General features: G+C 41.7%; 1 protein-coding gene and 1 pseudogene across 1 annotated transcript; both read left to right on the forward strand.

Moving 5' to 3' along the window:
• Positions 1–1,515: 1,515 nt before the first annotated feature.
• LOC137097944 (phospholipase A2 inhibitor and Ly6/PLAUR domain-containing protein-like) lies at positions 1,516–24,170 on the forward strand. The gene is made up of 5 exons (XM_067473413.1): positions 1,516–1,836; positions 4,674–4,790; positions 6,527–6,679; positions 16,569–16,709; positions 23,828–24,170. The coding sequence occupies exons 1-5, from the start codon at positions 1,779–1,781 to the stop codon at positions 24,031–24,033; spliced, it is 675 nt and encodes a 224-aa protein (XP_067329514.1). The 5' UTR covers positions 1,516–1,778; the 3' UTR covers positions 24,034–24,170.
• LOC137097938 (aminopeptidase O pseudogene) lies at positions 7,537–8,779 on the forward strand (annotated as a pseudogene).
• Positions 24,171–25,022: the final 852 nt, after the last annotated feature.

A 25,022-nucleotide genomic window follows, 5' to 3' on the forward strand; every position in this document is an offset into this window, starting at 1 on the left:
TACTGATTTATAATGATTGTTTATTATGCTACTGTTTTAATTGCCTTTAACCGTTTTATGATGTTTTGAGCATTGAATTTATCTACTGAGTCGCCCGAGGCCTGAGAAAAGCGGTATATTAATATAGTAAATAAATAAATAAATAAATAAATAAATAAATAAATAAATAGATCCTCCAGGTCCCACGGGGCTGTGATGTGACCAACCAACTATGACACAGGAGGAGTCATACTATGTAGGGATGTCATGGCAACTTTTGCCATGGCAACACCTCTCTCTTCCCCCTGCTTCCCATCTTTCCATTGTCCTCTATTCAACATCTCAACTTGCAACATCTCAACTTCTTGCTCATAGGTGAGTGGGGACATTTTCCATCCTTTCCTAAGCAGACTCTCTTCTGCTTTTCCATGACATCCTTCGAAGGGGCAGGAGGGGCAATATTTTAGTCTGATTTAAAGACACAATAGTATACTCAAATATTTCTTATTATTTGGTTTGAGGACACTAAAGTTTGAAGTAGCACAATATTTGCTGGGGCTTATCTGAAATCAATGGGGAGCAAATCATTATATCATCATCATATCATATTTAATTACTTATTAATCGCCCTCCATCCGAGAATGCTCTAGGTGATTTACAGCTAAATTGTAAAAGATAAAATACATACATACAGAAATTAAAAAATTAACAGAGATCGAATGCTCTAGTAAAAAGCCAGGTCTTAAGTGCTAGAGTAAAAGGTCTTAAGTCATGCATGGCTCTCATATAGGGTGGCAAGGAATTCCATAAGGCAGGGGCAGAAATAGAAAAAGCCCTGCGTCTGGTCCTTTCCAAGTGCACTTCTCTAGGACCCGGTATATAGAGTAAGTCACGTTGGGCTGGTCGTTGCGACCTCCGACAATGGGAGAAGGAGAGACGGTCCCTAAGGTACGATGGACCCTGACCGTAAATAATTTTAAAGGTCAGAACTAACATCTTATACAGGCCACGGTACTCATAAGCCAATGTAAATGTTGCAGCACTGGTGTTATATGGCATTTCATGGGCGTTCTTGTGAGTAACCTGGCTGTCGTATTCTGAACAATATGAAGCTTTCGGGTCGTAGACATAGGAAGGCCAACATACAGGGCGTTGCAATAGTCCAGCCTAGACGTGACCGTGGCATGGATGACAGTTGCCAGAGCCTCGTCAGATAGGTAGGGTGCCAATTGTCTGTCATAGATGGAAAAAGGCCTGTTTGCTGGCAGCAGCGACCTGAACTTCCATTGTCAGCTGCGAATCCAGGACGACACCTAAGTTCTTAACAGTGGTCAATAGAGATAGAGTGGCACCATCGAAGGTGGGTAATGGATAAGTCAGACCTGCCGGGTGGCCATGTCAGAGAATCTCAGTCTTCACCTTCAGTCTGCTAGCACGTAGTCAGTTCGACAGTGCTTCCAGACATAGGGTGAAATTGTCTGGAATTGACGTTGCTCCAGGCTCCAGGCGCAGAAGGAGTTGGGTATCGTCTGGATATTGGTAGCAGTCCAGGCCGAAACTCCGAGCCAAACTAGCAAGGGGTCTAACATAGATGTTGAAAACAGTGGGGTTATATAGGTCCACACTGAGCATATAATACACTGTGTTAGATGGCATTGTAGATCTAGCCAATGTCTCAGAATTATTAAGTATGCTTAAATGCTAACTATGCTGCAGTCTTGCTTTCCAAATATGCTTCCCTTGAATGCCATTACAGGTCCTTTAAGCTGGAGAACTTGACTACCAACTAGGAGAGTTTTATGGATTCACCATGGCTGCTTCTCAAACTCCTCCTATTTTTCACAATTATAACAACTGGTAAGTAAGAAGTACTTAGTTGTCCACTGCGGAACATATTTCAGCTTGAATGGTATTCAAAACACTTCAGTCATAGATTTATAGAGTTGGAAGATATCTAAGGGCCATGTATTCCAGTCCCATTCTGCCATGCAGGAATGCCTACCAAAGCACTCCTGGCAGATAGCCATCCAGGCTCTGTTTAAAAATCTCCAGAGATGGTGAATCCACCAGACTCCCAGGCAACACATTCCACTGCCAAAACACTCTTACCAACAGGAAGTTATTCCTGATATTGGGTGGAATGGTTTTTTCCTGCAGTTTGAATCCATTGCTCCACATACATATCTCTGGAGCAGTAAAAAAAAAACAGACTTGCTCCATCAAATATGGCATCCCTTTAAATTTGTAAACAAATATCCCTCTTAACTTTTTCTTCCCCAGGTTAAACATACCCAGCTCGCTAAGCTGCTTTCACAGGGATTCATAGTTTTCAGAACTTTGACCATTTTTTTGCCCCCCTCAATATATTAGAACTCAATATAATAAGAACTGACCATGGAACAACAGACTGTTTCAAGATTTGGAAAGGCATATAGCAGGGTTGTATACTCTCACCCAACCTATTCAACTTGTATGCAGAACACATGCGATGTGCAGGGCTTGACGAATGCAACTTTAACAACCTTAGATGTGCAGATGATACCACTTTGATGGACAAATGCAAGGAGGAGCTGAGGAGCCTTCGAATCAAGGTGAAAGAAGAAAGTGCAAAAGCTGGGTTGCAGTTAAACATAAAAAGAAACAAGATTCTGGCACCGGACTGATTGATAACTGGCAAATAGAGGGAGAAAACATTGAGGCAGTGACAGACTAGGTGCAAAAATTACTGCAGATGCAAACTGCAGCCAGGAAATCTGAAGATGTTTACTTCTTGGGAGGAGAGCAATGGCCAATCTTGATAAAATAGTGAAGAGTAGAGACATCACACTGGCAACGAAGATCCGCATAGTTAAAGCAATGGTATTCCCCATAGTCACCTACAGATGTGAGAGCTGGACCATATGGAAGACTGAGCGAAGGAAGATAGATGCTTTTGAACTGTGGTGTTGGAGGAAAATTCTGAGAGTGCCTTGGACCATGAGAAGATCCAACCAGTCCAAACTTCAGGAAATAAAGGCCGATTGCTCACTGGAAGGGTTTTAGAGGCAAAGATTTACTTTGGCCACATCATGAGAAGACAGGAAAGCTTAGAGAAGACAATGATGCTGGGGAAAATGGAATGAAAAAAGGAAGAAGGGCCACCCAAGGGCAAGATGGATGGATGGTATCCTTGAATTGACTGGCTTGACTCTGAAGGAGCTGGGGGTGATGATGGCCGTCAGGGAGCTCTAACATGGGCTGGTTCATGAGATCATGAAGAGTCGGAAGCGACTGAATGAATAAACAACAACTATATATTTCCTGGATTATGGTGCCCAGAACTGGACACAGTTTTCTAGGTGATATCTGACCAAAGCAGATACAATCTAGAAAAGCATTTCTCAACCTGGGAGTCAGGACCCCGGGGGGGGGGGGGGGGGAGGAGATCATGAAGGGGTTTCATAGTGATCGCTAAAGACCATCAGAAAAAATATATTTCTGATGGTCTTAGGAACCCTTTTGGCAGAGAGGGCTGAAGATCTCTCCGCCTATCTCTCTCTTCCTTTTTGGAAATAGATGGTAAAAAGCTCTCTCCTCTGATGATTGGCTGGCCTCTCAGCCAAGGGGAGGACTGTTTCTGGGATTCCAAGCTGGGAGGGGAGAACAGGCATGCTCGGTGCATGGCAGCATGCTGCGCATGTGCAGAAGAGGGAGAGCATGTGAGGCTGGAGGGAGGATCGAACCAGCGAGTCCCTTCAAGGCATGGGGGTTCTTTGTGGAAAGTTTGGCACAATTCTATCGTTGGTGGGGTTCGGAATGCTCTCTGATGGTAGGCGAACTATAAATCCCAGAAACTACAGCTCCCAAATGTTAAAGCTTATTTGCCCCAAACTTCACCAGTATTCACGTATGAACATATTGGGTATTCATGTCAAGTTTGGTCCATATCCATCATTGTTTGAGTCCACAGTGCTCTCTGGATGTAGGTGAACTACAACTCCAAAACTCAAGGTCAATGCCCACCAAACCCTTCCAATATTTTCTGTTAGTCATGGGAGTTCTGTGTGCCAAATTTGGCGCAGATCAATTGTGGGCCTGGTTCAGAATTTTCTTTGATTGTAGGTTAACTTAAAATCTCAACAACTCCCAAATGACAAAATCACCCCCCCCCCCTCACCCCACCAGTGTTCAGATTTTGGTGTATTGGGTATTTGTGCCTGCCAAATTTGGTCCAGTGAATGAAAATACATCCTGCATACCAGATATTTACATTATGATTCATGACAGTTGCAAAATTACAGTTATGAACAAGCAATGAAAATAATTTTATGGTTGGGGGTCACCACAGCATGAAGAACTGTGTTAAGGGGGCATGGCATGAAGAAGGTCGAGAACCACTGAGCTAGAATCACACTGAGTTGTTAAGAAGGAAAACTGTTGAGAGTCTGGTAAAAATTCCTTTGACCCAGTGTGTTTGATCCAAATGGCTTGAACGTTGGACTAGAAGTCGGGATTCTGTCTGCTGCTCGGCCAAAGAAAACTGAAGGGTGAATTTGGGCATTCCCTGGTGCTGTTTTTGCACTGGCCATTTATTCTGGGGCCAGTGGAGCAGAAATGCCTTTAGTGTGATACAAATACCACCTAGCCTAGCAGAAAATTGGAATTTTTATCCATATGAAAGGATAATGATCATTATGTTTTATTCCCTCCTTCAGGTGCTTCTCTACAGTGTGAAACATGTACTGGTCCGGGTAAAAACTGCACAGGCGCCATGGAAGGTTGTAAAGCAAGCGAAGAAACCTGTGTAATCTCATATACTGTGAACATACTTGGTGAGTTGATGGTTCATCAACTAAATGAAGCAAACACATTAGTAACTGGTTTAAAAATGGCTTTTCATAACTATTACATAGAAGCATTTGCCTCCCAACTGTCCCAATTTGACAAGGACAAACCTAATTATTTCTCTGGCACCGCATACTTCAGCTGCTATTACAATATCTCCCTTTTACTTGCCTCCTCCCACTTCCTTCACTCGTTCAATTGCTGTATACTGAGTTCAAAATGCAAAAGCCGAAGATAGAGGAGAAGAGGGGTGGAATCTTGTACTTCCCAGTAAGTCCAGGCAAAAGCAAACTGCTTCAGCATGTACTAGCTTGTATGTTTTTCAACAGTAATGACTTCTCCCATTTTGATCACACTCTGGTGTTGCTTATCTACCTGTGTCCCTGTTTTCACCCGCGAGGCTGTGAAAACAGTATGGACTGCATCCTTGAATTCTTCCAGGTGAGGCAAATGTGGTAGTATTTCCTGCTGTTTCTTTAAATCCCAGAGGAAGCACAACATTTTCCAGTGTGCGGTTATTTGCTCTCCAATGGTGCCAATATTGGGTGTGTGTGTGTGTGGGGGGGGGGGGGGGAATTGCTAGAACTCAGGGTCTGCCCTAAGTCTCCAGAGGTTCTATGGGTCTCCAGGAGTTCTATGGACTTACTTAGGGCCTTCCTGATAGGGCTTTATCCCAGGGGTGCTAAAACATTTTCCACATTTTGAAAACATGGATGTGCCTGGGGCCCTGTCCACACTCATCCCAGAAAGCACACGCTTTCTGGGATGAGTGCGAGAGGCCCCAGGAACATGGGTATCAAGATGCTGTACTGGGATTTCCCAGCACAAAACCGGGAGACTTAATTCCCTCCCCAGAAGCCTCCCTAAACACAGTAAAAAGGAAAAGAACTCATCCTATCTCCATGCGACGGATGCCGGAGTTCTCCTGGTGCATACAAATGAAGCACCAGGAAAAGTGGGGGGACAGGAGTGATTTTCCTGCTCTCCCCTTCTCCTGGCACGTCATTTGTATGAGCCAGGAGAACTCTGGCAGCCGTCGCATGGAGGCAGGGTGAGTTCTTTTGCTTTTTTATCGTGTTTAGGTGGGCTTCTGGGGAGGGGCTTGTTATTCCCATGGTTTTCCAGGTTAATTTAGACCAGAAAACTGTGGAAATACTGTCAGTATTCTGCAGTCCAGACACCTGAAGTAGTGGGTTTATCCTGCATCTTCCAAGAAGGTGTGGAATAAACCCACTATCAAATTAATTCACCACAAATTAGGGTTTTCCTGGTTTGAGGTGAATTAATTCTGGATTTTTTCCACAATAAGGAGGCTGTCTAAATCTGCCCTTAGCTTCCTCCTTTTCTATGTGGTGCCAAGATTCATACTTTACTCTGTGTCCATCTTCTCACTAGACATACATAGGTTAAAATAAAGTTTCTTGATTCCCATTTCCCTAAGAAGAATTGGTTCCAATGTTCACAAGTAGTCAAGGAAATCATTGAGAAAGCTGGGCAGAGGTACTTTCTTTTAATGTATGGCTCATATAGGCCTTTGGGTCTGAACTCTAGGGAATTTCTTCCCCTCCCTGTTAATATATTACCAGCCACAGGGACCTTAGATATCAGTATGAAAGAGTTGACTTGTAGTAGAATTGGGAATTTTTGCTGACTTCTGAATAATAATAATAATAATAATAATAATAATAACAAGGTTCTTCTCTCCTTCTGTCTTTCCACATAGATGGAGAGACAGCTGAGGAAATCACGAAAGGCTGTGGCAATGTTTACAGATGCTCATTCCCCCCAATTCACTTTAATATGGGTCGCAACCAATACTTCAGGACACACTGGACCTGTTGCAAAGGAGAGGAATGCAAAACTGCCTCTGTTTCATGTATGTATAACATTTTCAACTCTTCCCTTCCCCTTTCACTTTCCTAGCTGCTTTGTGTCTTGTTTAAGAGAGGAATGTGGGGAATGTGGAGGACTCATCCGAAAAGAGCGTTGGTTCACAACTTGTAAACTTTAAGTAGTTGTAGATTACACTTCTACTGCCATACAATTGTAGTTCTACACTTCAGACCTTACCACATTGGGATACAATACATTTCTATCAGGATGCATCCCATTTTTTTTTAAGGACCGGATGCATACTGTATTGAGACAGGATGCATACTCTCCTCATCACACCTGATTTTCACGATTCTTAGGATTTGAAAATACTGTGCTTTGACTCATCACACCATGGAAGGCTGGCTCCTCCCAATCCATTAAAAACACCCTACATCACATTGGGATATAATCCGTTTATATCAGGATGCATCACTCTATGACCTTTTAAAAGGTTTTTTCTAAGACTGCAAGGTGATGTAGCCTTGATGCTCGAACTTCTACTAATTAAAGTTCTTTTAAATATTAACATTATGTTACACATACGAATACAATGGAGAAAATAACTTGTACAGCTTTCAGTAAAAACATAAAATGGCAATTAGAGATTTCAGTAATCCTGGAGATCTTTCCCCTTCGATGTGGCAGCTGCTTCCATAATGAAAAGTCTATGGTCATGAGACTGCCTACACATGAGAAGTCATATGATTGGCAATGGGATGCATACAGATCAACAATCTTTATTACGGTCATAGACCAGAATAAGGACCACATAAAAACAGCACTCCAGAAACAGAAAAATCTGTAGCATTTCAAAAAACACAAGAGAGCGGACTGAAGAAGCTGGTGGGTCATGGTCAGATGAAACCTGCCAAGTCCAGGCACCTGAATCTGGCTCGGTTCCTGTGTCAAATGCAAGCGCCTGCTGTCCTGAAAGTGGATGTAATGATTTTGCTGCCTGTGGTAAAGGTGAAAATGATACTTCTGATAAAAACGGTAGCCATGGCAACTTTATACTTCTGATAAAAACGGTAGCCATGGCAACAAGGAACAGGCTTCTGGGATTTCTAGTTCAAAGAACTGCTGTGACATTGAGATTCATGGGAATGAAGATTCCTCACTGGTCCTAGACTGCTGTGATTTATCCGTGTTAAAGGTTGAGGAGGTAGACATTTCCCTTGGTCCAGCCGTCGAGGAATTTGCAAACCCTGCCAAGTTAACAGGATCGTCTCAAGATGCCAGGGATCGCAGGAATCAAATTGTGCATGAACTTGTGACATTACCTGCAGATCACTGGAAGGAGCAGCTTGACAGGCGTTGCAGCCGAGCTCCTGCTTGTGGAGAGCTCTTGTTTGTTACCGGCAGTTGGAGCTTGGAGATCAGGAAGGCAGGTGTCCAATTGCCAAAGGACTTCCCTCATGCCTTAAGGATTTGGTACAAAACAAAGCCAGACGGAAGATCACTCAGCTGGATGACAGACCAGAATGACAGGCCGTGTGTTTATACAGTGGGGTCTCCAATAAACAACACGGCCCTTTTTCCATGCCAAGAACCGCCTGTTGCCATGTCAACGTGGCAAGCTACAGTCCGAGCAGATGCATGCCTTGTTGTTTTATTGAGTGGCGAAAACTCAGCGGAAATAACAGAATCCGAAGAAGGTGTATTAAACTGGTTTTATTATGTGACCATGCCAATGCCAGCATCAACTTTCACTATTGCTGTTGGATATTGGGCAGAAGTTAAAAGAAAAACTTATGCAACTGGCGTTTAGAGGAATGATGGGATCTTTCCACTGTTCTCAAAGGCGGATATCAGGTTGTTAGGAGGGGCTTGCGGTCATGTACCTTACCCCTGTCGTTTCCAAGAACCTGCGGCCGCTTCTCAAGTGGTTATTCCTCATCGTATCTTTGCTCCACCATGCCTTCAGAAATCCTGTGAAGAGATTCTACTCCCATTGATTCCTCAGTGTCTTTCCGCATCTTATGCTCGACTGGGCACTCATCCATTTTCTCGCCTTGATGTCTTGATTGTCCCATCCAACTTTTCCAGTCTTGGAATGGCCAGGACTTCAGATGCAGCTGTATGGTATTCTGGAGGAAAGTAAAGACCTGGATGTTTGAACAGGCTTTCGACTAAGCAGTGCGATTGATTAACTGATTATTGGAACACGGAATAATGGATAACGAGTTTTGGATTCTGATTACGAATTTTGGATTCTAATTTCACCAACTAGACCGGATGGATTTGTTATATTGATGTATTGTTGTTTGATGCTTATGTTAATGATGTTAATGACTTGTGATGCTTTTGTTTTTTAAATGCATAATGATTTTGTATCCTGCATATCTAAACTGCTGTAAACCGCTCTGAGTCGCCTAAGGGATGAGAAGAGCGGTATACAAATAAAGTAAATAACAATAAAGTAAATAAATTAGAATTCTGTCTGCAAATAACCCATTTCTCCAACGCTTTGCAGATGGATTCCAGCAGAATACTGAAGGGATGGGGCAAATATCATGTGATGGGACCAATTCGATATAATTCTCAACCGTCTCACAAATAGAGTATTTCATAATGGGATAAGTTCTTTCTTGTTGTTATGTGCCTCCATGAGAACTTTGACTTACTGTGTCCCAGTTCTAGGATATTCCTGGCATCATTTATTCAGAGGAAAGTTGCCACCGCCTCCATTTTATGATGAAGAGAGTGTGACTTGGGACCTGTTCACACTACCCCTTCCCCAATTTGTTCTTTGCATGTCTGCCCTCCTTCCCCCATCATATTGGGGGAACGGGATAAGGCGTGTTGGTGCCCTGTCCCAATCAGATGGGGAAAATAGGTGAAAAAACATTTAACTTTCTGTCGTGGCCGAGGAAGCCTCTTGCGATGCTTTCTTGCCACTTCCAGGTTCAGTGGAGTGGAGCCTGCCAAGCATCATGTGATAGCACTCAGCAGGCCCTGTCCTCCAAATGTTGCAAGGGGCCAATTTACCTTAGTGTGATAAGGTGGTTGGTCAAGATCTTCCAATGGGTTTCTATAGATGTTTGAAGCCCAATCTCCTGCAGTCCCAACCCAATGCTCAAAACCACAGGCTCAGACTTATTCCTGAAGTCTCACAAGAAGTCCAAAGAGCTGAGCTTTCATATTTTGAATGCATCATAAGTTTACATGACTCACTTGGAAAAATAATAAAGTGTGGTAAAAAGGAAGGCAGTAGAAAATGAAAGCCACACTGCAGTTGAATGGACTCATTCAAGGAGGTCAAAGGCCTGAATTTGGTAGAATTGAGTAGCGGAGTAGAACTAACCACTAATTCAGTTTTTGTGGGTTTTTTCGGGCTATATGGCCATGTTCTAGAGGCATTTCTCCTGACGTTTCGCCTGCATCTATGGCAAGCATCCTCAGAGGTCTGCTGGAGCTGGGAAAAAGGGGTTTATATATCTGTGGAATGACCAGGGTGAGACAAAAGGCTTTTGTAAGTTGGGCTAGGTGTGAATCTTTTCAACTGACCACCTTGATTAGCATACAATGGGCTGACAGTGCCTGGAGCAAACTCTTCTTGAAAGGTGATTAGATGTCCCTGCCTGTTTTTCTCTCTGCTGTTTTAATTTTAGATTTTTTTAATACTGGTAGCCAGATTTTGTTCATTTTCATGGTTTCTTCCTTTCTGTTGAAATTGTCCACATGTTTGTGGATTTCAATGGCTTCTCTGTGTAGTCTGACATGGTGGTTGTGAGAGTGGTCCAGCATTTTTGTGTTCTCAAATAAAATGCTGTGTCCAGGTTGGTTCATCAGGTGCTCTGCTATGGCTGATTTCTCTGGTTGGAGTAGTCTGCAGTGCCTTTCATGTTCCTGGATTCTTGTTTGGGCGCTGCGTTTGGTGGTCCCTATGTAGACTTGTCCACAGCTGCATGGTATACGGTAGACTCCTGCAGAGGTGAGAGGATCCCTCTTGTCCTTTGCTGAACGTAGCATTTGTTGGATTTTCTTGGTGGGTTTGTAGATTGAACTGAACCACCTCAACTGGGCTCTCCAGGCCAATGGATACTCCACCTCAGACATCAGAAGAGCTGCAAGACCAAGAACAAGCCACGAGAGTAAAGATGAAGATCCACCCAGAGGAAAAGTGTTCCTGCCATACATCAAGGGAACCACTGACCGCATAGGGAAGCTGATGAGGAAACACAACATACAAACAATCTACAAACCCACCAAGAAAATCCAACAAATGCTACGTTCAGCAAAGGACAAGAGGGATCCTCTCACCTCTGCAGGAGCCTACCGTATACCATGCAGCTGTGGACAAGTCTACATGGGGACCACCAAACGCAGCGCCCAGACACGCATCAAGGAACATGAAAGGCACTGCAGACTACTTCAACCAGAGAAGTCAGCCATAGCAGAGCACCTGATGAACCAGCCTGGACACAGCATATTATTTGAGAACACAGAAATGCTGGACCACACCAACAACCACCATGTCAGACTACACAGAGAAGCCATTGAAATCCACAAGCATGTGGACAATTTCATCAGAAAGGAAGAGACCATGAAAATGAACAAAATCTGGCTACCAGTATTAAAAAACTCTAAAATTATAACAGCTAAACAACAGAGAGGAAAAAACCAGGCACAGATTAACACCTCCCAGCAACAGATTTTCCCAGACTCAGGCAGGCCTTCAAATGCTAATGAAGGTGATCAGCTAAACATTCACACCTAACTGCAGCAGGGAAGAGCTCCTTGCCCCACCCCAGCCATTCCACAGATATATAAACCCATTTTTCCTACTTCCAACAGACCTTCTCAACCTCTGAGGATGCTTGCCATAGATGCAGGCGAAACGTCAGGAGAAATGCCTCTAGAACATGGCTCTATAGCCCGAGAAAACCCACAAGAACGTAAGATTTTTATTTTTAAAAATAAACCTAGAAGGTAAAATAATGACATTGGTCAGTGTTTATGCTCCTAATACAAGTCAGGAAAAATCTATACAAAAACCTTTTAAGAAAATAGATAATTATTATGATGGTGATGTTTTGATTATGGGAGACTTTAACTTTGATTTCAGTAAGAAAAGTAATGTGAATTGGAAAAGGTGGAACTTAAAAAATGTTTATGAGGTGACACAAGATCAACAGCAACTAACTTTCTATTTGAATAGACACAAGAAATATACCACAATTGATCATATATTGTTAAAGGAGAATTTCAGTATGGAAATAAGATCTTGTTTTTACAGATACAGTCTGGCTCTCTGATCATGCCATGGTGATGGTTCATTATGAGATAAGCGGGGATGGAGTGGATAAGACATGGAAGTATAAAAATATAATTTGGAAGGATTTGAAAAGTAGAGAATATATGAAAGAACAGATGAAAAATTTCTTCCATGACAACAATGGTTCAGCCAGGATACAAACTCTTTGGGACACTTCAAAAGCGGTCTTTAGAGGACTATGCATAACTAGGGAAATAGGTTATGAGGGAAACAGGAGGATGGTTAGGGAAAAGAAATTGAAGGAAAATACCCTATGTCAGAGAGAAGTTCAACAGAAGAAGGATAAGGAGAAGGGAGATAGATTAGCCCAGTTAAAAAAGGGAATTGTCAGAGATCGATGCTTTGGAGTTGTGGAAAGTTGCTGTAATGGTTAAAAATGGCTACCAGTGAAATAATATTCAATCTATGAAGAGATTGGTTAACTATTTTAAAAAAAGAAGGGAGTAGGACAGATAAGAAATAAGCAAAAGGAAAAAAATAACGGGAGCAGAAAAAACATTACAGGTTTTTGCAAGTTACTACAAAGAACTATATGCAAAAAAGAAAAGAAAAACAGTCAAAAGATGGGAAGAAGAAGTAAATACAAAACTGGACCCCAGGGAGGCAGAGTTAATGATAGAAGAAATAACTCAGGAGGAAATAAAAAAGGCGATAGGGGAGCTGAAAGGTAATAAGGCACTGTGCGTTGATGGATTTACAGGTCGATTTTATAAGGAAATGGGGGAAGTGCTAATACCACAACTATAGGTAAAGGTAAAGGTAGTCCCCTGACATTAAGTCCAGTCATGTCTGACTCTGGGGTGTGGTGCTCATCTCCATTTCTAAGCCGAAGAGCCAGAGTTGTCCGTAGACACCTCCAAGGTCATGTGGCTGGCATGACTGCATGGAGCACCATTACCTTCCCACCGGAGCGGTACCTATTGATCTACTCACATTTGCATGTTTTCGAACTGCTAGGTTGGCAGAAGCTAGGGCTGACAGCGGAAGCTCACGCCGCTCCCCGGAATCGAACCTGCGATCTTTCGATCAACAAGCTCAGCAGCTCAGTGCTTTAACCCACTGCGCCACTGGGGGCTCCACAACTATAAATATTGTTTAATCACATAATGAGATGGGGCCCACCACCAAAGTCTTGGAAACAGGCAGAAATACTTACAATTTTAAAAGGAGGGAAGGACCTATTAGCGGTAACATCTCATAGGCCAATAAGCCCAATGAATCAGGATTATAAAATCTTTACAAAAATCTTAGCAGAAGATGGTTAGAGAAGCTCCTCCCAAAATTAATTAAAGAGGAACAATACAGCTTTGTTAAAGGTAGGAGTATTAGCCACCCATTAAGAAACATAGTCAATATATTAGGAATTAGGGACAAGAAGGAATGGGCTATGATAAAACTAGATGTGCTTTTGATTCGGTAAATCATGAGTATTTATATAGAATCCTAAATAAATATGGGTTCAACAGAGAGTTTATTACGATGTTAGAGGAGATGTATAGAAAGGCTGACGGGAGGATCAGGATAAATGTCACCCTCTGTCACCCTTAATTTTTACATTAGTAATGGAGCCTTTAGCAGATAGAATAAGGAATAATGGATTAAAGGATATAGAATAGGGAAGGAGGAAATCAGAATTAATTGATTTGCAGACAATATTTTAATTATAACGGAAATCCAAGAAAGACCTTGGGGCAAATGAAAATTATTTTGGAATATTTTGAAAAAAGAATCCGGCCTGAAAAAAAAATCTAGCAAAATCAGAAATTCTAACAATGAATATGAACAAAAGGAAAATTAAGGAAATTCAGGAAAAGGGTATAATTACAATAGCCAAGAGAAAGATTCGATATTTGGGAATTAGAAGACTGGCTTTTACAATATGAGAAAACAGCAAAGGCAGTGGATCCCCACATTGTCTAAATGGTCACCATTGTATAGTTTGTTTGAGGGTGAAGAGGAACACTGGCTGAAGAAATTAAATAAAGCAGGATTTTCAAGAGTGAAAGACTTATATAATAATGGAGAAGATTTGATGGATTTTATGGAGTTGGTGGGAAAAAGGAGGAAGAGAAAATTGGTTGAAATTGAGAGGAGTATGGGAAATGGCTAAGAACTAAGTAAAAAGAGAGGAAAACGAATTGGATTCCCTGATCAGACAAAGGATATTTTGGAAGAGGGTACTAGAAAAAATAAATGGGTTATTCAAAATAATTTTGTACATTGGGCCTGGACTATTGGATATTGGAACAATGGGTTTACAAACGTTGAAGAAAGAAGACCAACAAACTTTGATGGCAATGTATTGTCGAAGGCTCCTGGGCAACATCCTTGCAGACGGCCACCTCACTACCTCTGAGGATGCTTGCCTTAGATGCAGGCGAAACGTCAGGAGAAATGCCTCTAGAACATGGCTCTATAGCCCGAAAAAACCCACAAGAACCTATTTGATGGCAATGGTTAAAGCTGTCCATGCTGTAATAGCATTGGGATGGAAGAATAAAAAAATGGGCAATGGACAGATGGAATGAATATGTTTATGAACAAGTACAATTGGATATTATGGAATTAATACAACAAGATATTCCATGGATCATAAAAATACAAAGAATCAAAGAGAACTTGTTAATATATGTGAAATAGGTTGAAGAAAGGAAAGCTAATGATCAGATAAAGGAGAAAATGGACAGACTCCTGGACTGGCTGCACTTAAAAATGTATTGTCGAAGGCTTTCATGGCTGGAATCACTGGGTTGTTGTAGGTTTTTCGGGCTATATGGCCATTGCTTTGTAAAGCTGGAGGGAGGGGAAAGCGGGGGGGGGGGGGGGGTTAAAATGTAATGGTTTATGGATGTATATAAAGTAATACAGTAAGTAGATTTCTATGTATTAGGTGGATACTATTGCAAATTTTTTTTTACAAAAAGCATTTCATTGATCTGAGAATCAGGGCAATCTATCTTCTCCATATCTTGAAATGGGAAAGAATTCACTCCATGATGGAATGTTTTTGCTTATAATTTAAATCTATTAAAATTAAATCTATATTAATAAATTTAAATTATAAGTAGATTTCATCTAAATGTTTGGGAAAGCATTTTAACTGTGAAACTGACCAAAAGGTCGTCAGTTCGAATCCAGGGAGCAGGGTGAGCTCCTGTCTATCAGCTCCAGCTTCTCATGCGGGGACATGAAAGAAGCCTCCCCCAGGATGGTAAAACGCCTAGGTGTCTCCTGGGCAACATCCTTGCAGACGGCCAATTCTCTCACACCAGAAGCGACTTGCAGTTTATCAGGTCACTCTTGACATGAACAAAAAATCACCCTGTCTATACAGGTTGACTATCTCTATTTGGTAATTGTCCATCCTCTTTTCAAAGACATCCAGAGAAAGAAAGCTCACTATGAACCCCCAAGGACCTTAAGATCATCTGGAGAAGCCCTGCTCTCGGTCCCACCACCATCACAGTCGCGTTTGGTGGGAATGAGAGACAGGGTCTTCTCAGTGGTGGCCCCTTGGCTCTGGAACTCCCTTTCTTAATGAGATCAGATCAGATCTGTCCCCTCCCTCATGACCTTCTGGAAGAAGCTCAAATCTTGGTTATGGGGTCAAGTGTTTGCAGAATAGATTGCTTTAATGGTAAGATTGATTTGGAAGATGACTTGAAATGGTGAACTGTTTTAATGTTTATTTACAATTGTTTTTAATGTATGTTAAGGGTATGTTATGCTTTGTTATTTATTGTTCGGCATCGAATTGTTCCTGTTGGGAACCGTCTTGAGTCCCTTTTTGGAGGTGAGAAGGATGGGATAGAAATGCTCCTAATAAATAAATAAAATAATAGCTCTGTAGGCAATGGATTATATCACTAAATTCTTCTTAGAGTCAAAAAACTCCTTCTAATGTTATTTAGACAGGTGGATAAAGAGACTAGAATGGGAAGATTATGCATAGGTAGTGGACAATATTAGTCAAAACCTTCACCTAATGGTTTTAAGTTTTAAGAGGGTAAAGCTGAACTCTACCCTCTTAAAAATTAAAACCATTATGTGGTTTTGACTGATACTGTCCACAACCAATGCATCATCTTCCCATTCTAGTATCTTAATGCACCTGTCTAAATAACATCAATTTGTGCACCTCTCCAAGTGAGACTGTATGAAATGCAGTGCATATTTGGATGTTTTGGACTGTACTTCCAATAAGCCCAGCTAAGCATAGTAATGTCCCAAAGAGAAGATAAGATGTAACAGCTCCAATGCTGCTTCTAGCAATACTGTGTTGACACATGGAGATTCAATTTAAATACTGGTAACCAAACATCGTAGATTAAGCCTATCAGAAGTTGTCTATAGCCCTCTCAAAAATAAATGTATAGATAGCCGTGCTTTAACCTTGAATTACCATGGACGCCAACCCTAAATGTGGCATGCTCCAACTTTGTGCCCTCGAAATGTGTTGCAATCCACCTTTCCCTAGGCTGGGAGCTTCTGGGAGTTGTCGTTCAACATGTTTGGAGGGCACTGTCTGATGGAAAACCACCAGAAATCATAGAATCATAGAATCTTAGAGTTGGAAGAGAATGATTGAACACCCCTTCCTTTCTATTTTCAGTACCACCAGTGGAGACAAGAAGCAATGGAAAGAAGTGCCCCGGATGCCATTCCTGGTCAGACTCCTGCAAAGCAAAGATGGTGGATTGTACTGGAGGGGATCTCAAATGCTTTGAGATGGCTTCACATGTTGAATTAGCTAGTGAGTGATTTCACATTAATATCCAGGCTATCTTACTGCTCCCCGATTTTGCAGGTGGTCAGTACTGAGCTAGAACAACCAGATGCCCGTGCCTTCATTTTCTTTTAAGTGTGGTCTTTCTCTGTGGTCAAGTGAGCCCATCACAGATTATGGGTTGATGCAGGTGCAAAGATATGCGTATGTGAGTGAGACACACATCGGGTGTGTGATTAAGATAGAAAGTGCAGAAACCATGGTAAGCTCTATTGCAAACTGTCATGAAGTGCAAGTGAACTGACACAATAGCAAACTGGGGATGGGGGTGGGGACAAGTACCTCCCTGACACCAATCCCCATCACTTTCATAGCCATGCCCATGCTGCGTTTTGAAACCCATCTTTTCCCAATCCACAAATCCACTTTCCTCCTCCTCACATTGCCACCCTTCTCAGGGTGGATCCAGACAGGCCTTTATCCCAGGAGAATTTGTGTTTTAAAAATGCGGATCTTCCTGGGGGCTTGTCCACACCCACCCCAGAAAGCGCACACTTTCTGGGGTGGGTGGTCAGATGCTCCTGTGGGACTCGCCCGTGAGAACATCTGGAGGTTCTACCCCCTCCCCCAAAGCCCCCAGACCTCTTTGAAAAGTAAAATAAACTTACTCAGCCTCCAGTACACTCTCGGAGCAGCTCTCCTGGTGTGTAGAAATGACTCGCCAGGAGAGGGGGGGGGGGAGGAGAGCGATGCTTGGTCCCCAGAGCCATGTTTTGACCATTTTTCTAAAGGAAAGGAGTAAGGGAGTTGCCCTAATTTTGCTGGGGAGTGTGTTCCATAGGTGAAGGTCCACTACCGAGAAGGTTCTGTCCCTCGTCCTTACCAACCGTGCTTGCAAGGGTGGCAGGATCGAGAGCAGGGCCTCTCTTGATGATTGTAAACTCCAAGGTGGATCATAGAGGGACAATTTCGGACAAGTAAGCTTGGCTGGAACTGTATAGGGCTTTATAGATGAAAACCAGCACATTGAATTGTGCTCAGAAGTGGACTGGCAACCAATTGAGCTAATATAACAGGGGTGGTGGTGTGCTCCCTGTATGTCGCTTCAGTGAGTAATCTGGCTGCCAACCATTGGACTAGTTGGAGTTCTTCCAACTAGTCCAATGGTCTTCAAAACAGTCTTCAAAAGCAACCCCACGTAGAGTGAATTGCAATAATCTATTTGGGCCACAGTGGTCCACAAGAGAGTGGACCACTGTGGCCAAGTCTGACTTCCCAATGTGCGGGTGCAGCTGGCGCACAAGTATTAACTGTGCAAAAGCTCCCCTGGCCACTGCTGAGACCTAGGGTTCAAGGCTCAACGATGAATCCAGGATCACTCCCAAGCTCCCAAGCTATCACTACTGCTCAGTCCTAAATCTTGATGATTCAGCTTTGCTTGTCATTGGACATGCTTGCTGGGCATGTGACAACATCTGGAGAGCCACAGATTCTCCAGGTTTGACTTAGCATAAGATTACAGTTTTCAGAGCTTAAGATAATCTGGAAGGCCTTGCTCTCAGTCCTGCCTTCTTCACAAGCGAGACTGGTGAGGATGAGAGACAAGGCCTTCTCAGTGGTGGCCCCTCGGCTGTGGAACTCCCTCTCTTGGAATATTAGATCAACTTCCTCCTGACCTTCCATAAGAAAGTGAAAACATGGCTTTTTGATCAAGCCTTTGGTGATCTTGTGTAATAGATAAATACGAAATTGGGCAACTGAATGTTGGAACGGTTCAGACTATGGCTTTGGATAACAAGGTAACTGTAGAGAAATGTTTATTATAGAGTGTTTATTATACTGTATTTAAACTGTATTTATGTATTACATTTATTGCCATGGCCTAGCTGTGAGGGATAGGTTGCCATGGTGACAAGACAAAGCCTCAGAGGAGGTGGGCGGAGCTTAAGGAGGAAAAGGTTTGAAAGTGGCAGTTAAGCTCCAGTCCGGTGGAAGAGACCCGGGGAAGAGGATAGCCAGTTAGGGCTCTGTTGTGAAGCTGTGAGAATTCAGTAGTTCCTAGAATTTGTGAATATTTCTTCAGCAAGAGAGCTGAAGGTGTTACCTTGTTAGATTGCTTAGGTTAAAAGAATCTAACAGAGGGGGTTTTCAGGATTGCCAGTAAGGAAAGACTGGTGATCAGTGGTTTGTTCCGAGTATAGGGCAAACAGTGTGGACATTCACAATTGGGAACTCTGAAGTAGTATAAGCACTTCACTAAGAAGAAGTTTGTAGAATTGTATCATCAGAAGCATGTATCTCAAACCAGCCATTTTGTAACATCAAGCCTTGTGCCAAGTTCAAAGTCTCAAAACTGCAACAATTACGTTCTGTTAACAATAAAACTTGTTCTCTTTATATTTCAAACCTGCCTCCTCGATTGCTTACATGCCTGGTGCATTCCACACTACCAAAATCACCTCACAGCACAACTAAAGATAAACAGAGACATAATCCAGCGTCTCTAAACATATTGGTGGCAGCTTAATTGATATTTAAAAGAAGGTTCCTCACATAATTTTGTTGACAAGCGGTGGGATTAGTGCTTCTTTACATTTTTGGTGGCAGACGACGGGATTCGTGTAACAACTAATCGAGTGCCTTAAGTTTAATTTTAAAATAAGTTGTGAGGTAAAAGTTGCTGAAAAATGGCTACCAGGCGGCAGAGAAAGCTAGCTGAAGAAAGAGAGGGAGACCAAGGAGAAAGTTCGGGCTCTGAGTCAGAGACAGAGCCAGTGCCTATGACAGAAATGGCTTATAAATACAAACTGGAGATGGAGGAAAAACGATTAGAGATGAGACGATTAGAACTGGAGATGGAGGCAAAACAAAGAGAGAGAGAATTGGAGATGGAAAGAGAGGCGAAACAAAGAGAATTGGAAGAAAAACAAAGGGAAAGAGAATTTGAAGAGAGACAAAGAGAGAGAGAATTGGAACGGGAGTTAGAATTGAAGAGAATGGAGTTTGAGCTAGAAAAGCAAAGATTGGCTTTGTCTCAAACATCCAGTGATGTTCAGGAAGGGAGATCTGGAGTGGATACCCCAGATTTGACAAAGAAATTCCCAAAATATACTAAAGGAGATGACCCAGAGAAATTCCTTATATCTTTTGAGAGATGTTGTCAAGATTTTGGGTTAACTAAAGACAAATGGATGATGTACCTAAGGCCTCAGATAAATGAGAAGCTTTTACAGATTTATGGACAGATGCCGGAGGAGTCTTGTAGAGACTATGATCTGTTTAAGAAACAGGTTCAACAGGAATATAGATTGACTCCTGAATATTATAGATTTAAGTTCAGGACGTTGAAGAAAGATAAAACACAAAGTTTTGCTCAGGTGGCCTCTAGATTGTCTCAACTGTTCGATAGTTGGATAAAGACGTCTGAGGTAGAAGATTATCAACAGCTGAGGGAACTTTTGAAATTGGAACAATTTTTCCAATTAGTTCCTTATGAAATTCGTTGGGTGATTCAAGATCGCAAGCCATCCACGATTGTAGAGGCAGCGGGTATGGCAGATCAAATAACAACCTTGAAAGAAGGATTTGGAAGGGAGGATCTGCCAGGGGACAGAAGAACAAACAGGCAGCCATTTTATTCACAACAAAAGCGCCCACAGCAAGAAAAGGGTGCTGACTTAGAAGACACCACCTATAGGAGGCAGAGTGTAATAAGGCCAACTGCTCCTGAGGTAAAACGTCGGTGCTATCAATGTGGAAAATTGGATCATATAAAATATCAATGTCCTCTGTTAAGGAATGAGAAAACAACCCTCTTTGTGAATAAAATGAAAGAAACACCAAGGGCAGAAGCAGATACTGTTTCAAAGGAGAGTTCAAGCTCAGAGCCTCAAGAGAAACAATGTCTGTTCATCCTGTCAGGCAGCCCATCTAAGGACTACTTAGAAACCATTTCTATTGATCACAAAGACAGGAAAGGACTCAGAGATACAGGTTCCGAAGTATGCATCGCGCACCCTGAAATAATACCTCAGAAATTTCAACAGCCAACCTCTGAAATAAAATTAAAAGGTTTAGGTCCCGCGATCCCGATACCCGTGGTGACCTTGCCGATAGAATATAAAGGATGGAAGGGTGTGTGGGATTTTGCAGTCAGTCCTGACATACCATACCAATGTTTAATTGGAAATGATTTGGCTGAGGAGATTAAATACTGTAAGATGGTGTGTGGGGAGAAAAAATGTATCAACAAAAGCCCTGAACAGAAAGCCCTGTGTTTTGCCATCCGACAAGATGGGGATGAGAGCCCAGAAGCCAGTGCTACAGTTGCTAAGGTTGTTAAGAAGACAGGAGGAGTTGAGGAAATTCAACAGGAACAAAAAGCAGAAGAACAACCCTATAGATTTATTGCTGAAGATGGTGTTCCAAATATAAAGTCAGAAGTGTACAGCCAGAAGAGACCATGCAAACGAGGAACAAGCCCTGCAGCAGAGCCGATTCCAGTGGCTGATTATTTGAGAACCAGTGAAGAGAGTATAGAAACAATAGGTCTGGAAAGACAAGTGATAAACTCTGAGGAGAAAGAGGAATCCTTGGCCTTAAAAGATGTATTTCCTTCAGCTCCACGTAAAGAAATTACCTCAGCTGAACTTTTTGACAAAGACAATAAATTAAAATCTAAAGGGAAAGCTGAAGAAAAACAAACTCTGGATGTGACAGTAGAAGCTGATGCGAGTTCAGAATATCCAGGGGTCTTCTGTGAAACAAAGATCCATACATCTGAAGAGAAAGTGAACAGAAAGAGAAGATTTGGCCATGTGTCGGAAGAGAGATCTCCTTTATCCTTGAACGGAGAGGAAGGAGAGAGTGGAGGCCGAGCTGATGGACTGTCAGGAGAGCTGATGTACGCAGACTATATTGGTGGTGATAAAAAGAAAAAGCTGCAATTTCTAGCTTTAGAAGTTTGTCCAGATAGCAGTGATGAGCTTGCCATGAAGAAGGACAATATTTGTGTTCGTTCTTCTAATGACAGTGAATTCTCTTCAGTGCCAAGAAAAGATGCTAGAGGAATTCCAGATTATTCACTACAACCTGATGCTTCATGGAAGCAAGCCATTGTTCAAGCCCTGAAAGTCGATGGAAACAGAACTGTTCCTGATAATTGGAAGGTTAGATTAAAAGAAGATACCCCAGCAACAAAAAAAAGAGGAGAAAAGTCTTGCAGACATCGTGTGAGGAAGAAAACCATGTCTCCAGGTAATCGAAAAGACATCAAGAGACAAAAGAAGAAACCTAAAAAGAAGAAACGAAGAAGTGGAAAAAAGAAGCTAAAAGATCATCATAAAGAGACATTGCTGTAGACAGTTGGTCCAATACAACCGAGGTTGTGTTTGAACCATGGGACATTGGACACTAAGACATCTATGTCAATGATCAAATGTGGGAGTTTAACTATTGAATGGGCTATTAACAAATTGAGACCATATGTATGGAGAAAAGTTGTGGTATGGTATATAGATAAATGTCTTATAAATTGACCAGACTAGGTAGAAGGTCAATTATATATGTTAATGTATAAAGGTAATGTATGTGTAATATAGTATAAAATAGTATAGTGTAATATTTAAACCAAATGGGTATACTGTTTTATTATAAACTTATAAAATATAGGATGTTATTACAGTGGTGAACTGTATATGTTTCATACCATAGATATAAGATATAATCCCATTATAATAAAGTGTGGTAGATATATATGTTTTACAATAGGCAATAGATATTTACGAATATATGTATAAATATAAAAATGTGAGACTTGGATACCACATCCATAGATGATACTAGAATTTCGTAAGTTAAAGGTTTGTATGTATGTGTAATTGAAATGTATTTAACCCTAATATGTTTACCTTTCAGAATTGGTGTATATGTATTTATTGTTAAATGATATGTAGGATTATTTTTGCTATTCTAGGATTAAGAAATATGCAAAAATATTTTTCTGGGGGGGAAGGTGTAGAGAAATGTTTATTATAGAGTGTTTATTATACTGTATTTAAACTGTATTTATGTATTACATTTATTGCCATGGCCTAGCTGTGAGGGATAGGTTGCCATGGTGACAAGACAAAGCCTCAGAGGAGGTGGGCGGAGCTTAAGGAGGAAAAGGTTTGAAAGTGGCAGTTAAGCTCCAGTCCGGTGGAAGAGACCCGGGGAAGAGGATAGCCAGTTAGGGCTCTGTTGTGAAGCTGTGAGAATTCAGTAGTTCCTAGAATTTGTGAATATTTCTTCAGCAAGAGAGCTGAAGGTGTTACCTTGTTAGATTGCTTAGGTTAAAAGAATCTAACAGAGGGGGTTTTCAGGATTGCCAGTAAGGAAAGACTGGTGATCAGTGGTTTGTTCCGAGTATAGGGCAAACAGTGTGGACATTCACAATTGGGAACTCTGAAGTAGTATAAGCACTTCACTAAGAAGAAGTTTGTAGAATTGTATCATCAGAAGCATGTATCTCAAACCAGCCATTTTGTAACATCAAGCCTTGTGCCAAGTTCAAAGTCTCAAAACTGCAACAATTACGTTCTGTTAACAATAAAACTTGTTCTCTTTATATTTCAAACCTGCCTCCTCGATTGCTTACATGCCTGGTGCATTCCACACTACCAAAATCACCTCACAGCACAACTAAAGATAAACAGAGACATAATCCAGCGTCTCTAAACATATTGGTGGCAGCTTAATTGATATTTAAAAGAAGGTTCCTCACATAATTTTGTTGACAAGCGGTGGGATTAGTGCTTCTTTACAGTAACAAACAATACTTCACCCTAACAGTGAAGGTATTGTTTGTATGTGTTTTGAATGTCTTAATGTATGCATTTTATTATTTTTATTTTAAATGTTTGTTTTACTTGCACTTTGTTCTGAAGGTATCTAATGGTTGTCCGGCTATGAGTCCCCTTTGGGTTGGACAAAGGTGGGGTAGAAATGCCATAAACAAATTTCCATTAAGACTCAATGTGGCAATGGCAGAGGTCCTTTCCAGCAAACCAAACCAAAGAGACCATATAGATCTTTGCTTAGAGAACCGTTGCTGGTGTTGAAAATTCTCTTGATCTCTTGACCACCCATTTTTCTCCTGTGTGCAGATGGAAGCCACATAGACCGAACAATGATGGGCTGCACAAATAAGTTTGTCTGTGAAACAATAGAAAAAGAACGTGCCCGGTTCTGGTTTGGTTCTGATAATATCCAGAAGGCCCGATGTGAAACAATGCGTTCTCAGGGATGTCGACCCACCAGCTTCCTCCTGCCACCCTTCTCTGCTCTCTTGCTGATGAAGATCTTCATGTAGAGCACACTTGCATAGCGCAATTACTCTGTGTTCAATCAGAGCTCCAAGGTTCACAAGCTCAATGTAAACTGCCTGCAGGTTGGCCTTGCAGATAAATTTGCTCTCCTTTCCTCAGGGAAAATAAACACCAAGCTTACAAGAACCTAAACCAAGAATGTGTGGTGTTTTTTTTTCAAAATTGTGACGTTATCAGTGGAGACTGGTAGAAGCATATTTCATTAATTTCATGAAACCTTAATGTGTTGTAAAGGAAATTAAGAAATGTGAATCTAATTTTTTTATTATTAATAGTTCCAAAGTTGATGATAAATGTTATAATTTTACTCTTGACAGTAAAAGGGGATTAACTGACAGACGAACACATTTTGGTTCCTCAGTTGTTAGACCTGTTTCTGGATCTATTTGACCTGCTGATTCCAAAAATGGTGGCAGTTCCCCCCTATAAACTCTAGTTTATGATAACATATGCAATATACAAGTCTTCATCTGCTCACCCATAAAAGAATCATGAAACTAGAGCTGATGCAATTGAATTACCTTAAAAATCTCAATGCTATGCACTGCAGTTCTCGCCCTTTAAAAGAAAACCCTCCTCAACCATTTACCTTGCCACACAATAGAGCAAGAGACAGTAGCGTGAAGCTAAATGATGTGTTTTCGAAGGCTTTCATGGCCGGAATCACGTGGAATTGCTTTGAGTTTTCCGGGTGTATGGCCATATTCCCAAGAATTCTTTACATTTTGCCTGCAACCTCTGAGGATCCCTGCCATAGATGCAGGCAAAACATCAGGAGAGAATGCTTCTGGAACATGGCCATACACATAGCAAGCTAAATGATGCCAGGATGGAGATGTCATGAGCCACAAAAGAAGTATGATTGAAGAGTCATAAGGACTTTTCTCTGTGCCTTGGTGAGGGGCCCTTAGTGTTGTACCTTATTTTCAGCGAACCCCCAGTGGTGCAGTGGGTTAAACCCCTGTGCCGGCAG

This window comes from Anolis sagrei, chromosome X (genome assembly GCF_037176765.1).
Source record: "Anolis sagrei isolate rAnoSag1 chromosome X, rAnoSag1.mat, whole genome shotgun sequence".
Lineage (NCBI taxonomy): Eukaryota > Metazoa > Chordata > Lepidosauria > Squamata > Dactyloidae > Anolis > Anolis sagrei.